We start from the raw sequence: 19914 nt of genomic DNA, 5'->3' as shown, positions 1-19914 counted from the left end.
TTTCTAAAACGGAGGAGGAAAAAAATGAAAAAACAAAAGGGGGCGATCCTTTAAAGGGTTAGACAGTACTTGCACTAACACAACCACATGCAACCTTGAAAGACAGATGTCTGAGAAAATATGTAGCACTCCACTATAAAGAATCAAAAATCCCCGAAATTATTTTTATTATGATTTGCACCAAAAACAGACACCATAAAAACATTTTTTTAAAACCCCAGACAAATGGGAATGCCAGCAATGTGGATATATATCGTTATGAACATAATTATGCTCCTAACGATATGTTTATACTCAGCAACAGACAGGAATGCGTGAGGACAAGAAAACCAACATATGTGTGTTATATGCAAACACAGATGGTGCTAGACCCACAAATGCCAATAGTAAGTTCCCAACTATATATAAAGCAATATAGCTCCATTCACACTGCCTGAAAAACATGTAATGGTTTAGCTAATGTATGCCCAAGTTATCACAAAATACCCCCAAAGCAGCATTGTGACGGGACCCCCGAACAGAAACCAACCCAATCATTCACTCCCTGTCAGTAGTGAGACACACTCCACTTTAGTATCCGTTTTCACGAGGGCTCCATTGACTTTCATTCTATTTGGAGTATAGAATAACATGCTGTTGTATATTCCAAATTTTACTGAAATTAATAATACCTTTGTAAAGTGGACACCAAAGTGGTGGCCGGTTCACTAATGACAGTGAATGGTAATGCAAGGAGGTGTGCATTTTGCTGCAGGAAGATCCCCCGGTCACTGTCCCCATAGATTAGTGGCATTAGCAGCGATACGGCAAATTCACGGGATCTCGCTAAAAGTGGTCAGATGTGTGATTGGCCAGAGGTAGAGGTGGGAGTGTAGAAAGGAATGGAGCTAAGAGGCCCATGCCCTTCACAATCCCGAGCGCATACATGCCTTCCTGTTCAAGTACACTATTCTTATTTCAATATAGGACACTAGTACTGAGATATAGCACTGGATCCGTCTTTTTGACTACACCCTGTATTAAAAATGTTATCTGCTTGGATTTTTGGATATAAAAAGGACCAGGATTATGAAAAAAAAATATAGATTCACCTTGGGCCTCAACTAAAAGTAAAATTTGATATGTACCTATTGGATATTTGTACAAGTTATTCTGTTAAGTTACTAGTTTTTTTCTTTGTTATCAGAGACGGGGAAAGGAAGAGCATGAGCACAGAGAGGTATGTGTTCTGTACTAGTAATAGTAAATTTGGACATAGCGATTATCGCTCAAAAGCCATCTTGAGTGATAATTGTTGCATGTAAATCTGCCCATCATTCACTTTTCTGCCGAACGATGGATTTCAGTTCTGCATACAAAACCATCGTTCAACAGAACAGCTGATGAGAAGGACCGGACCACACGATGTGTTCTGCCCGGGGAGCGCTGATTACAGCTGATTGCATTGACTCAGCTGTCAGCCCCCTGGCAGAGCAAAGGGAATTTATTCATAGAACAGCGGGTGGTCTGTTGCCTGAATACAGCTCCCAGTGGCTTGCATACTACTAATTGGTACTAATAGGCATAAGTAGCTTATACAAAAATATTGAAGCATGTGAAGGCACCTTTGAAATAGTCTTTTACAGGACAAATATATATTGAAGAAAAAGTTTTTTTAGTTTTTCTTTTTAATTCTAGTATTTTATTTTCTAATATTTTATTTGCTTTATGTGGACAGCAATCTTGCCTGAGCTGCTGTGAAATGCAGCTGCAGAGATATTTAGGTACTGTACTTGAATATCTCTGGTAAAAACTGCTCATTGACCTGTTGGAGGAGAGTCTTGTGAGATGCACAATACTGTTAGCAAGTAGTTAATTGGCAAAGAGGGGGAGGAGAGAGGAACAATGGAGCTCGACCCATCCCTTAGTGTAGATCCTGCCATTCTGTTATCTGCTCTCACTTTTATAATAGAGAACTGGCCTTTCATTGTCATCTTACCCACTTAAGATAATGAGATGACCCCGCCCCTGAGGTACACAGTACAATCTGAAAACTCATGTCTACAAAACAGGAAATGTCAGACTACTGTGTCTGGTCAGTGTGAAAACCATTTATAACATTTAGAATATAATATTCATTTTCTTTCATTTGGATAGTAATATGGAAATATAAGTATTTTATCCAAAACTTTGTTGAAAGGGAATCTGACAGCTTGAACATGCTGTCCAAACTGTTATGGAACACAAGGAGCTGAGCTGATATGTAGTTCTATGGGAAAAGTTTAAGTAACTTTTATTAATGTGATCTTCCTGTCCTGCATAAACAAAGTTGCTGCACCGCTTCTCCGACTACTTGTTACACACTGTGAATTAGTATGCATCATTATACCTGCTGTTTTTTGTCCAATGCGAGTATCACTGGCCACTCAGAGCAACATGTAGTGTCTTGGGTTCCTTGTTTTACACGGAGCAAGGAATCGTTTGCATGAGTGAAAGTTGACCAAGTTCACTTGTGCAGCCAGTTTATACATGCAGATAAATCCTTTAAATCTCGCTCGTTCAATTGTTTTCCTTCACTGTATCAGTGACCGAACGATCGCTGTTGACACGTAACAAGTTGGAGACAGTCCAACAATGACTTTTATATCTGCACAAAATGAACGATAAGCAAAAAAATTATTGTTCCTTGTTCAATTGTTGGCCATGTTTACCCTGGAAGGTTTTGGTTCAAATTCTCACAATCCAATGAGTTTTTGAATTATGATCATTCCGTGTAACACCCTTAGTCTATTGATGCATAGTAATGCACAGTGTGCATCAGGTACTCAGAAGTGGTGCGCCACTTTTTTGTCCAGGACTACAGATGAGCGAGCACGCTAGTTTAAGGCTGCTACTCGATCGAGCAGCAGTCTTATCGAGTAACTGTGTACTCGCCTGAGCAGCATGCGGGGGGGAAGGAGGGGGGACTCACTTTACCGCCCCTCCCCCCGACCCCATGCTGCTCAGGCGAGTACACAGTTACTCGATAAGACTGCTGCTCGATCGAGTAGCAGCCTTAACTGAGCATGCTCACTCATCTCTATCCAGGATTGTTGGGTCGCTTCTATTAAAATTAAATAAATAAAATACAAGTTATACTGAATCCTTTTCCCGTAAACCATATATTAATCTTCTCCGCTCCACCAACTCTATAATATCTGTCCGAAGAATGGACTGTATTTTTACGCCAGCAGGTTCCCCTTAAACAATAGGCCATTTTCTGACCATAGATTCGCTTGAAGTTATAGTCCACAAGCTACCATTTTCATCCGCCGGCATGGCATCACAAGTATTGCCCCTTCAACTGGCAAGCAGTCTATCCCTAATCAAGTGAGGTGGAGCTAAACCAGTTATATCGAGCCATTTCGTCCAAATCTTATCAAATTTATGTATTGTGTTTCTTTTTTTTATACACCACTACGACAATTTTCAGGACCTTCAGTGAAATTAGCTCTGCTGAGGAACAGTATGAGATGTGCCGGCAGCTTTGCAAGGATCTTGCAGAAGACATCAATAAGGAAGGCTTAAAGGTTTGTGACACTTTTTGAAATAAAAGCTTACATTTTTAGTTCTCTTATATGGAATGTATTTTGCAAAATTGTAACAATTACCGTATTTTTCACTTTATAAGATGCACTTTTCTTCGTCCCAAAGCGGGGGGGGGGGGGGGGAGAGTCACCTCGTCTTATAAAGCGAATGTGCCGAAATTCGTCGCATCTGCATTTGTTCACGTGATTGCGCTAACTAAATCGCGGTCGCGCAAAGAAACTCTCGATCGTGTGAACAAATGTGTGATAACTTACCAGTTTTCTCTCCTCCCCACTGCCGCCCATACGTGTCGCTGATTGGTGGTGAGCGCCAACGGGAACTGCAGCTGCTTCCCCGCCTCCACTAATCAGCCTTTTCCCTTCCTCCTGCTGAAGAAGCACCGCTGTGACACGGAGCTGTGCTGGTTTAGACCTCTGCTGCTCCATTGCTTGGCACTATCCCCTCCACTGTCCCTGTGTTAGTTTAAAATATTTTTTCCCTATTTTCCCGCTCCAAAACAGGGGTGCGTCTTATCATGCGGTATCTCCTATAAAACGAAAAATACAGTGAACTACAGTCTCAGACATTGTGAGTGTTTCATGTTCAGGGTTGGATACATGTGCTGCTATCCTTGCTGAATGTCTTCCTTTGTTTTCCTTATTTTCTTATGTCCCAAACTCCATTTTCACTTTAGTGAGTCCTCCACTGAAATGAGTGAAAGATAGATCAATAACTCTGCAAAAAAATAGGCTTTTGAGCAAAGCCACCTATAAAAACTATCAGTGTAAAAACCATCACTGGATCGCAGGCTTGTCCTGTGTAAACTCTCCCCACTCGGCACTTCACATAGAAGAGGAAGCGCTGAGCAAGAAGCCCGCGATCCAGTGAAGTCTATCAGTGTAAACACTCTACACGAGCGTCGACGACCTTACCGGTGATGTCAGCGCTCGTGCAGTCATTTACCCGACTGTTGGCCCGTGTAAGAGGGCCATAAGGCTTGTAAAAGACAAAGGGTAACATTTAAAGTGTGCCTCCAGTGATTTACTTGACCCTTTCCAATCCAGTGTCGGACCTCGACCAACATTGGGATTTTCCTGCATAGCTCCAATGGACAAGGTCCGACACGTGTTTCTAACACTATGCAGAAGAGAAATGCATCATGAGAGTTCTCTTCTGCATGTGTATACATATTTTCAAAAAATTGCTAATAAAATCATCAGGACATCATTATGTGTTTTTGTTAAGTAATTCCAAGGAATCCACAAAGTGTTTTCCCACCCATAATAAATAAGAGCTGGGGAGTGTGCAGGTGACAGGGGGAAAATGGAATGGAAAGGGTTAAATGCCTCCTAGAATATGCAATTTCTAAAATGTTGCAAAAACAGAGTGCTGTTCATTAGCTTTATTCATTTCAGTACAGGTAGAGTAGGAGGAAACTTGAATTACTACAACCCTTTACTTGCTCCCTTCTGATGTAAGATGCAGGAGCAGATAGAGAGTGAGTTAGCTTATATAATAATATCCATATCTTACCCATACAAGAAATTGCAAATTGTGTGTCTGTAGAGGAAACTTGTTAACTAATAAATTTCTGTGATTAAAGCACCCTCAGCATTGGTTCAAGCAGGCTGGACTGTGCGAGATGAGTGTAACTGTAGGCGCATGCTTTAAAATGGATGTCTCACTATACAAAAATACCTGGACATGGTGTAAAACAGAAAACGAGATGCTACTTGCCACTCTTCAGCCCCCGGGACAAAGCTGAGTATCTCTGGTGGAAGTCAGGTGACCTCTGTAGCCAATTAGTGGCTTCAGCATCACCGTCTGAACTCCTGGCATCATGGCACCCAGGATGTGAGCGCCGATGCCAGGAGTTCAGGATGGTGGCCTGACGTCTGCTGGACATACATAGTGCATACCAGAGCCACTCAGCTGTGTTCCGGGGGGCTGAAGAGAGGTGAATAATGTGTTTATTTTGTTTTACATTGTACCCAGCTATTAGATTTTTTTTATAGTGGGGCAACCCTTTTTAAAGGGATTTTCTGAAACTAAGTAAAAATCATAAGGGCAAGTAATTGGATAAGATAAAAAAGGTGGAAAAAAGCAGTACTCACTAATCAGTTGTCAGTTATGGTCCCTGCTGCTCCATTCCTTGAAGAAACTGCAGTGGTCATGTGATGTCCATTGTATACGTGACTCCTCAGCCAGTCACTGGCTTCAGCAGTGATACAGCCATGAACTGCTGAAGCAGAGAAATTGATCCCATGTGCAATGAGAACGCATGGCCCGCTATAGCTTCTTCTGGGACTGGAAAAATGAGGATCGGCACTCCTGTCCTAGACCTTGAGGAATTATCTGACTGTGAGTATAACTTATTTTTTTTTATTTGAGCCCATTTCCTGCCCAAACGGTTTTTGTTTTCTCTTGGAAAATCCCTTTAAAAAGGAGAGTAAGGGAAGAGGAGTGGTAACATCACTATGAGCTATCCAGCTTATAACGGCCCGTCACATTGAAGGTAATAAAAACTTCCTGTTAGTTAATTAAGACCCATTTACACGCAAAGATTATCACTCAAAATTTGTTCAAACGAACAAATTTGAGCGACAGTCATTATGTGTATATGCAAAACCATCGTGTACTGTTGGTTCACTTGACAATTTTTTTATGCAGGCTGAAGCTCAGCGATAAACAACATTAGTTCGTTCACTTTTCGTTTGGTTTACATGACATTTGCTCAGTCCTTCTGAAAGACTAAACAACTGAAGGGGAGGGCTGATTGTTTGCCATGCTAAACACAAGGACTACTTGTACTAATGCAGCAAAATACAATGGATTTTCTTCACACTAATTAAAAACCTCCAGTACAGAGATTCCTCACATAAACACACGCCCGCCTGAGCAAACATATACAGTGTTAACTTTAGCTAATGAGGAAAATGAAGAGGATTTCAAACAATTATCTTTTAAGTGTGTATGCAAAAATAGCTGGTAATTCGTTCATTCCTTCGAACGACAATGGTTGTGTGTAAATTGGGCTGTGAGAGGAGAGAACAGTAAGTCTCAAGCTTTAAAGGGAAAGTTTTCACAAAGGTACTTACTGTACAAGAAGATCTGAGAGTACAGTGAAGCAAAATGCAGAGACATCCTGGAGGAAAACCTGCTGCAGTCTGCAAAAGAACTCCAAATACATAACCTTCACATGGCTTGATGATAAGTGCGATTCGGCGGTGAATTTACAGAGTTACAACCTCTTTAGAAGAGACCGTGGAAACCAGAAAGGGGGAGGGGTAGGTTTGTACGTTAAATCGTACTTAAAGCTGAGACTACGGGAAGATAAAGGTGCAGAAGATGAACACATGGAATCTCTGTGGGTAGAAATACAGGGATAAAAAAATAACAAAATCCTGATAGGGGTTTTCTTAGGCCACCAAAAGCAACAGAAGAAACTGAAACCTTACTACTAAGGCAGATAGAAGAGGTGTCAAACCGCAACAAAGTAATTCTCATGGGAGACTTTAATTATCCGGATATAATATGGGAAAACAAAACCTGCAAATCTCATAGAGGTGATAAATTCTTGAGAACAATTAAAGATAACTACCTTACCCAACTTGTGTGGAAACCAACAAGAGGGAGGGCCATTCTGGACTTAGTACTAACAAACCGGACCGAAAAAAGGGGGTACAGGTCAAGGGGCACTTGGGGAACAGTGACCACAATATAAGCAACTTCCAGCTGTCATTTAATAAGAAACCTTATCAGGGAGCAACAAATAAACTAAACTTTAGTAAAGCAAAATTTGATCAGCTTAGAACTACTATCAGTAACCTTAATTGGGACAACATCCTCAAAAATATCAGTACAGAGGACAAATGGGAAAATTTCAAAAGGATTCTAATCACCTCATGTGAGGAGCTCATTCCCTTTAAAAATAAAAGAACTTCAAGAAAAGGAAACTAATGTGGCTCGACAAGACAGTAAGGGGGGCAATAAACGAAAAAAAGAAAGCGCTCAAACTACTAAAGCAAGAAGGCAGCGAAGAAGCGCTAAAATCGTACACGGGAAAAACCAAAATATGCAAAGATAAGATAAAAATTGCTAAGGAGGAGGCAGAAAGACTAATCGCCAAAGAGAGCAAAAACAACCCAAAACTATTTTTCAACTATATTAACAGCAAAAGGATTTGCACTGAGAGTACTGGCCCTTTAACAAATAATGCCGGAGAAATCATGAAGATGACTGAGGGAAGGCAAACCTATTAAATAGTTTCTTTTCAAGCGTATTCACAAACGAAAAGGAAATGGCATATGAGTTGCAGGGAAATAAAATGAACCCCCTCACAAAATAGCTCATACTTAATGCAGGAGGAAGTGCGGAACAGGTTAAAGAAGATTAAAATCGATAAATCCCCAGGCCCAGATGGAATACAACCAAGGGAACTAAGTGATGTGATAGCTAGGCCGCTATATCTAATATTTGTGGATACTATCAAGACAGGGGTTGTACCATTGGATTGGCGCATTGCCAACGTGGTTCCAATTTACAAAAAGGGGTCCAAAAGTGAGGCTGGTAACGACAGGCTGGTAAGTCTCATTTCAGTAACTGGAAAAATATTCGAGGGGTTTCTGAGAGACGCCATCGAAGAATACCTCAAGGAGAACAACGGAATAACTCCTCATCAGCATGGGTTCATGAAGGGTCAATCATGTCAGACCAATCTGATCAGCTTCTATGATGAAGTAAGCTCTAGGCTGGACCTGGGAGAGTCTATTGATCTTGTATATCTGGACTTCTGTAAAGCATTTGACACCGTGCCGCATAATAGGCTGATATATAAAATGAGACAGCTCGGATTGGGTGAAAACGTGTGTATCTGGGTAAAGAATTGGCTCAATGATAGAAAGCAGAGGGTGGTAATAAACGGTTCATTCTCTGATTGGGCCACCGTCACTAGTGGGGTGCCACAGGGTTCAGTATTAGGCCCTATTCTGTTCAATATATTTATCAACGACCTGATAGAGGGGCTGCACAGCAAAATATCTATTTGCAGATGACACACAATTATACAAGATAATCAATGCAACGGAGGACAATGTGCGGCTACAAACAGACCTAGATAAGCTGGGGGCTTGGGCAGGAAAATGGCAAATGAAGTTCAATATTGATAAATGTAAGGTTATGCACATGGGCAGGAGACACGGATGTCACCAATATACACTAAATGGGGTACTGCTAGGGAAACGTGATATGGAAAAAGACCTGGGGGTACTAGTGGATTGTAGATTAAACTGGAGTAACCAATGCCAGGCAGCTGCTGCAAAAGCTAATAAAGTCTTTGGGTGCATTGAAAGAGGTATAGGGGCGAGGGACAAGAACATTTTACTTCCACTATATAAGGCACTTGTCAGACCTCACATGGAATACTGCGTACACTTCTGGCCAGAAGTGATGATACAGTGCTGGAGGGGGTTCAAAGGAGGGCAACTAAACTAATACATGGTATGAAGGGACTGGAATACCCAGAGAGGCTATCCAAATTGGAATTATTTACCCTGGAAAAAAGACAGCTAAGGGGTGATCAAATAACTATGTATAACTAAATGAGGGGACAATACAGGGATCTCTCCCATGATCTGTTTATACCTAGGACTGCGACAGTAACGAGAGGGCATCCGCTACGTCTAGAAGAAAGCAGGTTTCATCACCAACACAGAAAAGGGTTCTTTACTGTAAGAGCAGTGAGACTGTGGATCTCTCTGCCTAAGGACGTAGTGATGGCAAAATCCATAGAGGAGTTTAAAAGGGACTTGATGTCTTTTTGGAGGGGAAGGATATTACAGGATATAAATCTTAGCTAATCTGGGTATACAGGCAGGTAGGAACTATTCGAGGTTGATCCAGGGAATTAGAAGAAGAAACCAAAAATGGCAACAGCACGCAAAATAAATTTACTATCCGAGGTATACATACCTATAATCTAACCACATTAAATAATGCAAGGTTCTTAGTATATAATTTGATCAAATTACATTGGCCCATCCACCAATTGGGATATATTTCCAATGGGTAGTGCTGACCCCCTTTTCCCTTTCGATCCAGGGAATTAGTCTGATTGCCATTAGGGAGTCGGGAAGCAATTTTCCCCCAAAAGGGCTAATTGGCTCCTGCCTCTTGGGGTTTTTTGCCTTCCTCTGGATCAACAACATAGGAGGACAAACAGGCTGAACTAGATGGACATTGTCTTCATTCGGCCTTACATACTATGTTACATAGACTCGTAAACCTCACTGTACACTCATTTAATAGTTGGTTCAAGCACCCATCCAATTCCTTAATTTATTCAAAGTGTTGGCTATCTTTGTTTCCACACATGAAGAATATTTCCTAGCTTCTCCTCCAGGAATTTGTTTATATTTTACTTGTCTCTGCACTTCTTCCTTCATTTGTTTTATAGACCTACTCGTCCACTTATTTCCTGATTTGCACTTTGAGGCTGAAAAGCTTTTACTTTCTAAGCATTTATTAAACCTAAGTAATAATATTGTGGCATCTGCTTGGAGCCATAAGAGTTCAGTCAATGGGTGGAACTCCCAGCTTCCATTATGGCTGTAACTTCCTAAACTATATATGAACTTTCACTCTGCAGCCAAAAGCAACACACTGGGGCCTTCATAGGGTTATAACTGGATTTTTTGCTTCCTCTTTTATAGGGCAGGACTGTTACACTGAAATTGAAAAATGTTAAGTTCGAAGTTAAGACCAGAGCATCAACGATGTCTTATGTAGTGTCTACAGAGGAGGAAATCTATTCTGTTGCCAAGGACATTCTCAAGGCAGAAATTGATTTGGCTTCACCAGAACCTCTGCGGCTCAGGCTGATGGGTAAATCTGGAGTTAATGAAAACTTACTTGAAGATGAACAGATTGATTAGAATATATATTAAAAATGTAACCGACTGTCTATAAAGAATTCTCACATTACATGTTTATTTATTTAGGAATGCGTTATATGCTAGGCTTGCAAAATAGAGAGTTGGGAATTGTAAAGATGTGTGCAGTATTTTTAACAAGAACTTCCTTAATGGAATTATGTTACCTGATTCTAGCATTAGAAACTTATCATATAAGATTGGGCATGGGGCAATTATTATGTTTACCAGATCTTCCAATGCAGAAACATCATCTTTTCCACACTTCCCCATGGTATTCCAGTTACTGGTAAACCGTCCAATGGGCGGCTCACCACCTGTACTTATCTGTCCTCTCCTGCCCTTCTTTTAGTAAAAAACACCCATCATAATCCTGATATGTCTCCTGCTTAACCCCTTCCCGCTCCAGGACGTACATTTATGTCCTGGAGCGTCAGGGTATGTATGAAGAGAGGTCGCGGGGCGACCTCTCTTCATACAGTGTGGGCGTCAGCTGTTTATTACAGCTGACACTAGCGGGCAATAGCTGCAATTGTCCGTACGTCCGATCGCGGCTATTAAGCCTTTAAATGCCGCTGCCAATTCTCCCCCGCAGTGAGATCAGGGGAGCCATGCAGGTGGCATGGCTGCCGGGGGCCTTCTGAAAGGCCCCAGGGCTGTCTTGAGAGACTGCCTATCAAGCCATCCCCGTAGGGTGGCTTGATAGGGCTGCCTGTCAGAATGCAGTATGACTTAATGCTATAGCATTACGTCATACTGCAGGAGCGATCAAAGCATCCGGTGTAGTCCCCCAAGGGGGCTTAACCCCTTAACGACCAGCCCATAGTGTTTTTACGTCCTCCCGAAGTGGGCTTTATTCTCTGAGGACGTAAAAACGTGTCCTGCAGAGAATAATGCCCCTCGGGCTGTGGACGTGACAGCTCCATGCTGTCTGTGCCCGCAGGTAGCCGACAGCATGGAGCTGTCATCCCGGGCTGTTCGGAGCCCCCCCGGCATTGCGATCGGAGCTATGCAATGGATAGCGCCGATCGCTAAAAAGTAAATAAAAGTACAATAAAAGTTAAAGATTCAGCTGCTCCGACGGATCGGATCCATTGGAGCAGCTGAAATTACCCACCGAGGTCCGCCGCATGAATCCCCGCTGTCCTGATGCTCCGGGCGCCGTAACCGTCCTTCTGCGCATGCGGCTGACGTAATGCCGCCTGGCGTGCATGCGCAGAAGGACGGTTACGGCGCCCGGAGCATCGGGACAGCGGGGATTCATGCGGCGGACCTCGGTGGGTAATTTCAGCTGCTCCGATGGATCCGATCCATCGGAGCAGCTGAATCTTTAACTTTTATTGCACTTTTATTTACTTTTTAGCGATCGGCGCTATCCATTGCATAGCCGTAACCGTCCTTCTGCGCATGCACGCCAGGCGGCATTACGTCAGCCGCATGCGCAGAAGGCCCGGCGGCGCGGGAGACTTAAAATCTCCTGGCTCCCGGCTCCTGTAGGTAGCCGGGAGGCAGGTGATGTCAGCGGGGACTGCGGTGAGCGGTCCCCGGTACCGCGATCGCCGTTATACAATGGATAACGACGATCGCGGAAAAGTGAAAAAAAGTGTAAAAAAAGAAAAGTTTCACCTCCCCTCATGGATCAGATCCATGAGGGGAGGTGAAAATACTCACCTCAGGTCCGCCGATGTCCTCCGGCCGGTGTCGGGACCCCCCGCTGGCTTCTGCGATGTGCCGATGCGGCGCGCATGCGCAGAAGCCGGCGAGCCCGGCAAATTCAAAATCTCCCTGCACCCGGCTGTCACAGATAGCCGAGTGCAGGGAGATATGACTGGGGACCGCTGTATGCGGTTTCCAGTCATATGATCACCGTTATCCATCAGATAACGGTGATCATATAAAGTTAAAAAGTAAAAAAAAAAAAAAAAAAAAGTTAAAAGTAAAAAAAAGTTTAAAAAGTTAAAGTTTCATCTCCCCTTATGGATCGTATCCGTAAGGGGGGATGAAATTACGTACCCAAGGTCCCGGATTTGTTCCCTGGTGGGATGTTGATCCGTGGACCTTACCCCAGCTTCGGCGCATGCGCCCGTCAGCATGATGGCGGACGCATGCGCGAAAGTGAAATATTGCCCAAGAAATATAAAATCTCCCTGCTGCTGGCTACAAAAGGTAGCCAAGAGCCTGGAGATGTCACGGGGAGCCGCGGTATGCGGTTACTGGTCACGTGATCGCCGTTATCCAATGCATAATGGCGATCACGTAAAAGTTCTTTAAAAAGTGGCAGTTTCATCTCCCCTCAAAGATGCGATCGGTTGGGGGAGATGAAACCTCTTCTCGGAGGCTTCCACATTTGAATCCAGATGCGATTATCCTCCATGGACCCTTCCGGCTGCTGCGCATGCGCCCGCCGGCAAAATGCCGGACACATTCGCAGGAGCCGGGAAGCCCAGGAAACTTTAAATCTCCTTGCTCCCAGCGACCAACGGTCGCTGAGTGCTTGGAGCAGTGACCGGAGACCTCGTTGAGCGGTACCCGGTCACGTGATAAAGTAGCGAACTAACATTAGGCCGGTCACACATGACCGGAGAGGAATTACGGGTTCTGCATGCGCTTGATCAGCGGTAATCCACGGATCAATCGCATGCATTGAATTACACAATTCCACCCAATTAGCGGGTCGGAATTACGGAATCCACTCGCAGAAACAGAACACGGCATGCTATATTTTACCGCGGATATCCGCGACCTAGAGCCCATTGTGCTCTATGACCGCGGATATACCCGCAGCCCATATACAAACACATTGTGTACGGGCTGCGGGTACCCGGGTCATCTCTAAGCGACGGCGCGGGAAATGCAAACAAAAAACCGCCTGTGTGAGTAGGCAGTTATGCGCAGTACATTACGCGGCCGTACGCAGGATCACAGCCGGGCTCACAGCTGGAATCCGCTGCGGGCCTCGGCAAGCGGATTCCGCCTACGGCTACGTGAGCCCAGCATTATTCAGACCGCTACCTGTAATCCGTAATTTACAAGAAGCCCCGGGAACGTTCGCCTTCCTGCAGTTCCAGGAGCAGCTTGTTGAGCGCCTTCTCTGTGAGACCGCTGCACTGCAGCAAGATTACAAAGCCTCACAGCGCCACTTTCTACACCCCATCCCCGCCGCTGAGGTTACGAAATACCCCCCAAAATACATGAGAGGAGGGGGGGGGGATACCCGGTTTTCTTGCCCCATGTGCCCAACCCAACCAGCCTCCGTAATTATCCCTGTCTTCGGACATAAAACGCAGTTTATATTATTACCTTTATCTAATATTTAGGGAATGCCAAAAAATGGGGATGGCGGGGGGGGGGGGATTATTTTTAGGAAGTCAAATTTTTTTCCGTATAAGTGGGCAATGGGGCCTGGAATTTATTCAGTTGCGCCCTGAAATCCAGCGGGCATTCCCTCCATTATGGGCCTAGCCATGTGTCCTGTAAGTAGATTAGGGCTACAATGGGTATGTTTCTGAACACGGGACAAAAAGGGGTATCCATTTTGGGGTGAACGTCTTCATTCCTATGTACACTGTACAAAAAAAACTGTTTTTAAATTGACAAAATTGCCAAACAAATGAAAATCGTAATTTTTTCCTTTTGCTTTGCTTAGATTCATTCAAATACTTTGGGGTCAAAATATGCAGTACACCCCTAGATGAATTTGTTAAGGGGTCTAGTTTTTAAAATGGGGTCATTTGTGGGGGTTCTCTATCGTTTTCGACGCTCAATGGCTCTACATGTGGGCAATGGGGACTGGAATTTATTCCGTTGTACCCTGAAATCCAACGGGTGCTCCTTCCATTATAGGCCTAGCTATGTTTCCTTTAAGTAGATTAGGGCCACAATGGGTATGTTTATGAACACGGGACAAATGGGGGTATCCATTTTGGGGTGAAAGTCTTCATTCCTATGTACACTTTCCAAAAAAAACTGTTTTTAAATTGACACAATTGCCAAAAAAATGAAAATCATAATTTTTTCCTTCTGCTTGGCTTAGATTCGTTCAAAAACTGTGAAGTCAAAAAAGTCATCATACCCCTAGATAAATTCGTTAGGGGGTCTACTTTTCAAAATAGGGTCACTTGTGGGGGTTCTCCATCGTTTTGGTCACTCAATGGCTCTACAAGTGGGCAATGGGGACTAAATCTCCTTCAAGCAAAATTTCTGTTCCGAAAGCCACCGCTTGCTCCTTTCATTTTGGGCCCCATTGTGCATCCAGACATATGATTAGGGCCACAATGGGTATTTTTCTGAGCACGGGAGAAACAGGGGTATCCATTTTGGGGTGCAAGTCTTCATTCATATATGTGCTGTACAAAAAAACTGCTTTTAAAATGACAGAATTACCAAAAAAATGAAAATCGTAATTTTTTTCCTTCGGCTTGGCTTAGATTCATTCAAAAACTGTGAAGTCAAAAAAGTCATCGTACCCCTAGATAAATTCGATAAGGGGTCTACTTTTCAAAATGGGGTCACTTGTGGGCGTTCTCCATAGTTTTGGTCACTCAATGGCTCTACAAGTGGGCAATGGGGCCTAAATCTCCTTCAAGCAAAATTTCTGTTCCGAAAGCCACCGATTGCTCCTTTCATTTTGGGCCCCATTGTGCATCCAAACGTAATATTAGGGCCACAATAGGTATGTTTCTGAGCACGGGACAAACAGGGGTATCCATTCTGGGGTGCAAATCCTAATTTTCATGTGTACTATAGAAAAAAGTCCTGTCTTTAAAATGACATATTTGCAAAAATATGAAATTTTTGTTTTTCTCTTCTAAATTGCATTGACTCCTGAAAAAAAACTGTGGGGTTAAAATACTCATGACACCCCTCAGTGAATACGTTAAAGGGTGTAGTTTTTAAAATGGGGTCACTTGTGGGGGTATCTATCATTTTGACTCCTATGAGCCTTTCCAATCTTGGATTGGTGTAGGAAAACAAAGTGTTCCTCAAAATGCTGAAAAGTAATGTTACATTTGTACGTCTCCTAAATGGTTAAAAAAAAAAACGAAAGTTTTTCCAATGTGCGCCCAAAATAAAGTAAACGGATGGAAATATAAATCTTAGCAAACATTTCTATATTATGTTTGCACATATTTGAGATATTGCAGTTGGAAATGTGAAAAAATGACGATTTTTTTCAAAATTTTCCCAATTTTGGCGCTTTTAATAAATAAACACAAATTCTATCGGTCTTTTTTTTCCCACCTAAATGAAGTACAATATGTGGCGAAAAAACAATGTCAGAATCGCTTGGATATGCAAAACCTTTCTGGTCTTTTTCCATGCTAAAGTGACACGTGTCAGATTTGCAAAATTTGGCCTGGTCATTAAGGCGTAAACAGGCTTGGTCACTAAGGGGTTAAAAGAAAAGTTAAAAAAAGATCAATAAAGTTTTATTGATTTTGTAAAAAAAAAAAGTAATAAAAGTTTAATCATAAAAAAAAATATGTATTTGATATCGCCGCACCCGTAGAAGTCCTATCTATCAAAGTAGCGCATTATTTACCCTGCACGGTGAACGTCATCCAAAAAAATATATATATAGAACGCCAAAAATGCACTTTTTCAGGTACCCTGTCTCCCAGAAAAAAACCCAATAAAAAGTGATCAAAAAGTCGTACGTATTCCGAATCGGTACTAACGAAAACTGCAGGACATCCCGCAAAAAATGAGCCCTTGCACAACTACGTCGACAAAATTATTAAAAAGTTATTGTGCGCACAAGATGACTGTAGAAAATAATTGAAAAAAATTAAGTCTTTGAAAAAAAGTTGTACAGTAAAAAAAACCTATACAATAGAATAAAGTTATATAGTTTTTGTTGCAGTTTGTGTGTCGTAGAAACAAGATGCACTGAAAGATGGCGAAATGTTGTTTTTGTTTTATTTTACTCCACATAGAATTTTTTTTAAGTTTTTCAGTACATTATATGGTACATTAAATAGCACCATTGAAAAATACAACTCGTCCCGCAAAAAACAAGGCTTCATACAGCGACGTCGATGGATAAATGAAGGAGTTACAATTTTTTTTTAAAGTGGGGAGGAAAAAATGAAAACGGGGAAAAAAAAGGGGCCACGTCATTAAGGGGTTAAGGAGCCAAAAGATGCCAAGCGTTCTAGATATTCTGCACGTGTGCCACACAGAGGCTGTGCATACGCAACCTCCGCTTCATTTATGCGGGGATCTTTGGGACCGATTTCCCTCTACCCCCTCTCGGGACCAGTGGGATTCCAACCCAGTAATCACACTCCCACGGGTCATTAAATTATTCCCTGTCCTGGATAGGGTATAACTTTATAACTTGGCATTCCCCCTTTAACGCTGATTTCTTTCAGTGCTCTCGGCCAGGCTTTGTTTACTTGAGTATAGCGATGGTGTACTCATGTGGCAACTGCAGTTAATCGCTGGTGTCAACGGTGTATGGGGCAAAGGTTATTGGTATATAATTTGAACAAACCATATTGGCCCATCTACCAGCATCCAGGGGACCAAGCTTTCAAATGGGTCCTAATGCTAATACCAGGTGGTCTAATCTTAACCTGGGAAAGATGAGTACCTACCTTTTTAAGAATGCACCTCTCTTGGGACTAAGCCTTCAAATAAAACCATGGACGGTAGGATACCATTTAAATGGTCCAATAGGAGGGACTGTAGGTAAATGGGCAGCGGGCGTGCATGACCAGGTGGAGGCAGCCACAACCCCACATCATTTGTAGAAAAGAAGATAAAATAGGTCAGCACTTCCCAATAGAAATCCATAGGGACATTTGAATATATTTGCTATTAGAAATATACATGCCTATATTTTTGTAGGCTTAGTCCCAAGAGAGGTGTATTCTTATAGGTAGGTACCCATCCCAGGTTAAGATAAAACCACCTGGTATTAGCATTGAGACCCATCTGAAAGCTTGGTCCCCTGGACGTTGGTAGATGGGCCAATATGATTTGATCAAATTATATACCAAGAACCTTGCATTATTTAATGTGGTTAGAGTATTTATTATAGGTATGCATACCTCTGATAGTAAATGTATTTTGTGTGCTGTTGCCACTTTTTGGTTTCTGCTTCTATTGTATGTTGCAGCCGTGGTTTAACGTGCAGCTATAGATTTCTATTGGGAAGTGCTGACCTATTTTATCTTTTTTTGTACAAGCGGTATATGGTGTGAGACCGCTGAGGCCAGTGAATAGCTACTACAGTCTTGTGCTCTACACCATTGACGTTAGTGATTGGCTGTGACAGTTATGTGGGTATATGGGCACATAATCACTGCTAATTCATTTGTTACATTTTTAAGTTAAGAATCTGCGCTTTAATATGATACCAAGAACTAAGCTTTAGCCCATATAATTTAGCTGTGACAAACGTTTTTAAAAATGCCGTATGAGTTAGACAAATATATTGTTCTACTGAGTAAATAAAAGAGAAATGGACCGTAATAGTGCTGGATTTTGATGCATGAGGTAAAGCTGTAAAGCAAATGTGCTTACATAAGCCAAAGCATGGGCATATCCTATCCGGAGGCGATTAGGTATTGTTGAAGTTTTTTTTTTTCTTTATTGCCAAATGTTACGTTTGTTTTTGTTCCACTCATGGATTTTATTGATCCTAAAAAAAACTGTTTTTAAAAAGTTAAGAAACTGAGGGGTAGAGTACTTTATCTCAGGACTTGCAGACCACCTTTTCTTAACGAGGGACGACGAGTGTACTGGGTGACCAGATGTGATCCGTCTTTTCTTGCCATGGCTTATGTAGGTAGGTTTGTTCTCTATGCTTGCTCCGTATGCCCAAACTCTGCATTATTTGGTGCGGTTCTGTTTTATTTTCTGTGTTTTACATGTTGACATGTTGGGTGTTAAAGACCTTCTGCCTTTTTTTGATATCGGAAGTAGTCATGTTTTTCTTTCCAGTGCTGATCATCAGCATTTCTCTAACTTGCCTCATTCTATGTGGTTATTTAAAGGTGTACGACTTTCCGGATTTCTATCTGAAGATGACAAAAAATATCAGAAATGCATCACTAGTTTCCTGTGTATAGGCAAAGTAACAAAGGCTAAAAACTCAGAAACGGCAGACAGATCTGGCCAAACAACTTTGGCTCCAGCCCCACAGAGAGGAAGTTTCTTCAATCAGAAACGTGCAGCAAGAGAACTAGAACTGGAACGAGGGTCTACAAGCAACGCAGTTGCGAGTATCGAGCAGAATGTGACACGTGTTCCATGTGAACAGCAGAAGGACATAACTGAGGTGGACCAGATTTGCCAAGAACCTGATTTCACGTGTCCTATATGCATGATGAAACAAAGTGATTGGGATCTGGGGGCGTTTAATAAGCATATTGACCGATGTTTGAGTAAATCCCCTTCTTCTGATAATATTGAAACAATGAGCAAATGTGAAAATGTGCTTGCGGCAAACAATGATGAAGCAAAAACAAGTCATGAAGGATTTTCTGATCGCCTTGAGAAAGATGTCCATATAAAAAACCTTAAAAACAGAATGGTGAATGCTGCACCATCGGATGACTTGGATGACTTTGTCATTGAGAAAAACACAACATGTGCAATCCATGACCAAGACGAACAAATGGGTCCCCGCCAAGATCAGATTATTAGTAAGAAACCTATGGAAAATCATGGGCTAGAAAGTGATGTAGGCATTAAAAACCCTCAGAGTAGAGCTGCAATGCCACCAAGTTCACCAGTGTGTCAAGGGGAAACCGTATTCATCTGCCCAGTGTGCAACACACAGCAAGATACCTCCGACCTCACCGTGTTTAATAGACATGTTGATGTGTGTCTCAATAAAGGGATTCTAGAAGAGCTCAAAGAACATACTGCCAACCGGGAACCAACCAAAAATGGTCTTCAGAATGGTAAATACATTACATTTTATAGATCTAGTAAAAAAGCACTACTTTATTACCAATTATAACATATTTACTTACTAGTTGAAGTGCTATCCTGTTCCTCAAAAATAAGACCTACCCTGAAAATAAGCACTGCCCTGATTTTTCAGGGAAGCTTGAAATATAAGTCCTAGCTGCATTGCATTAAAATAGAAAAGGAATACTTACCTAGCAGGCTCGGTCCAGGTCCTCCTGCTGTTGTTCGGAGCTCCACCGTGCATCCTGCAGTCCTCGTTCACCCACAGAAGATCACTCCCTGGTTACGGGATTCATAAATCCCACCTCCAGGAAGCGATGGCTCTGATTGGCTCTTGAGCGCTGCTCAGCCAATTAATGCAGTGCTTGATGAACCAATGCGATGGCTGTGATTGGCTAAGCAGTGGTTGAAGAACCAATCAATGCAGTGCTCGATAAGCCAATCACAGCCATCGCATTGTGGAAGCGGGATTTATGAATTGGCCAATCAATGCCGTAGCTCAGTGTGTCGGAGC

The 19914-nt window shown here is 42.4% G+C and overlaps 1 protein-coding gene across 1 annotated transcript in view; it reads left to right on the top strand.

The window, feature by feature from the left end:
• POLK (DNA polymerase kappa) overlaps positions 1–19914 on the top strand; it is an 85198-nt gene that overhangs the window by 49383 nt on the left and 15901 nt on the right. The window contains exons 10-13 of the mRNA XM_066602880.1: positions 1187–1219; positions 3452–3548; positions 10257–10428; positions 18479–19390. Coding sequence (XP_066458977.1) covers positions 1187–1219; positions 3452–3548; positions 10257–10428; positions 18479–19390 — 1214 coding nt within the window. The remainder of the gene's footprint in view (positions 1–1186; positions 1220–3451; positions 3549–10256; positions 10429–18478; positions 19391–19914) is intronic.

This window comes from Eleutherodactylus coqui, chromosome 5, assembly GCF_035609145.1.
Source record: "Eleutherodactylus coqui strain aEleCoq1 chromosome 5, aEleCoq1.hap1, whole genome shotgun sequence".
Classification (NCBI taxonomy): Eukaryota; Metazoa; Chordata; class Amphibia; order Anura; family Eleutherodactylidae; genus Eleutherodactylus; species Eleutherodactylus coqui.
This window is presented reverse-complemented; position numbering and strand designations above follow the sequence as displayed.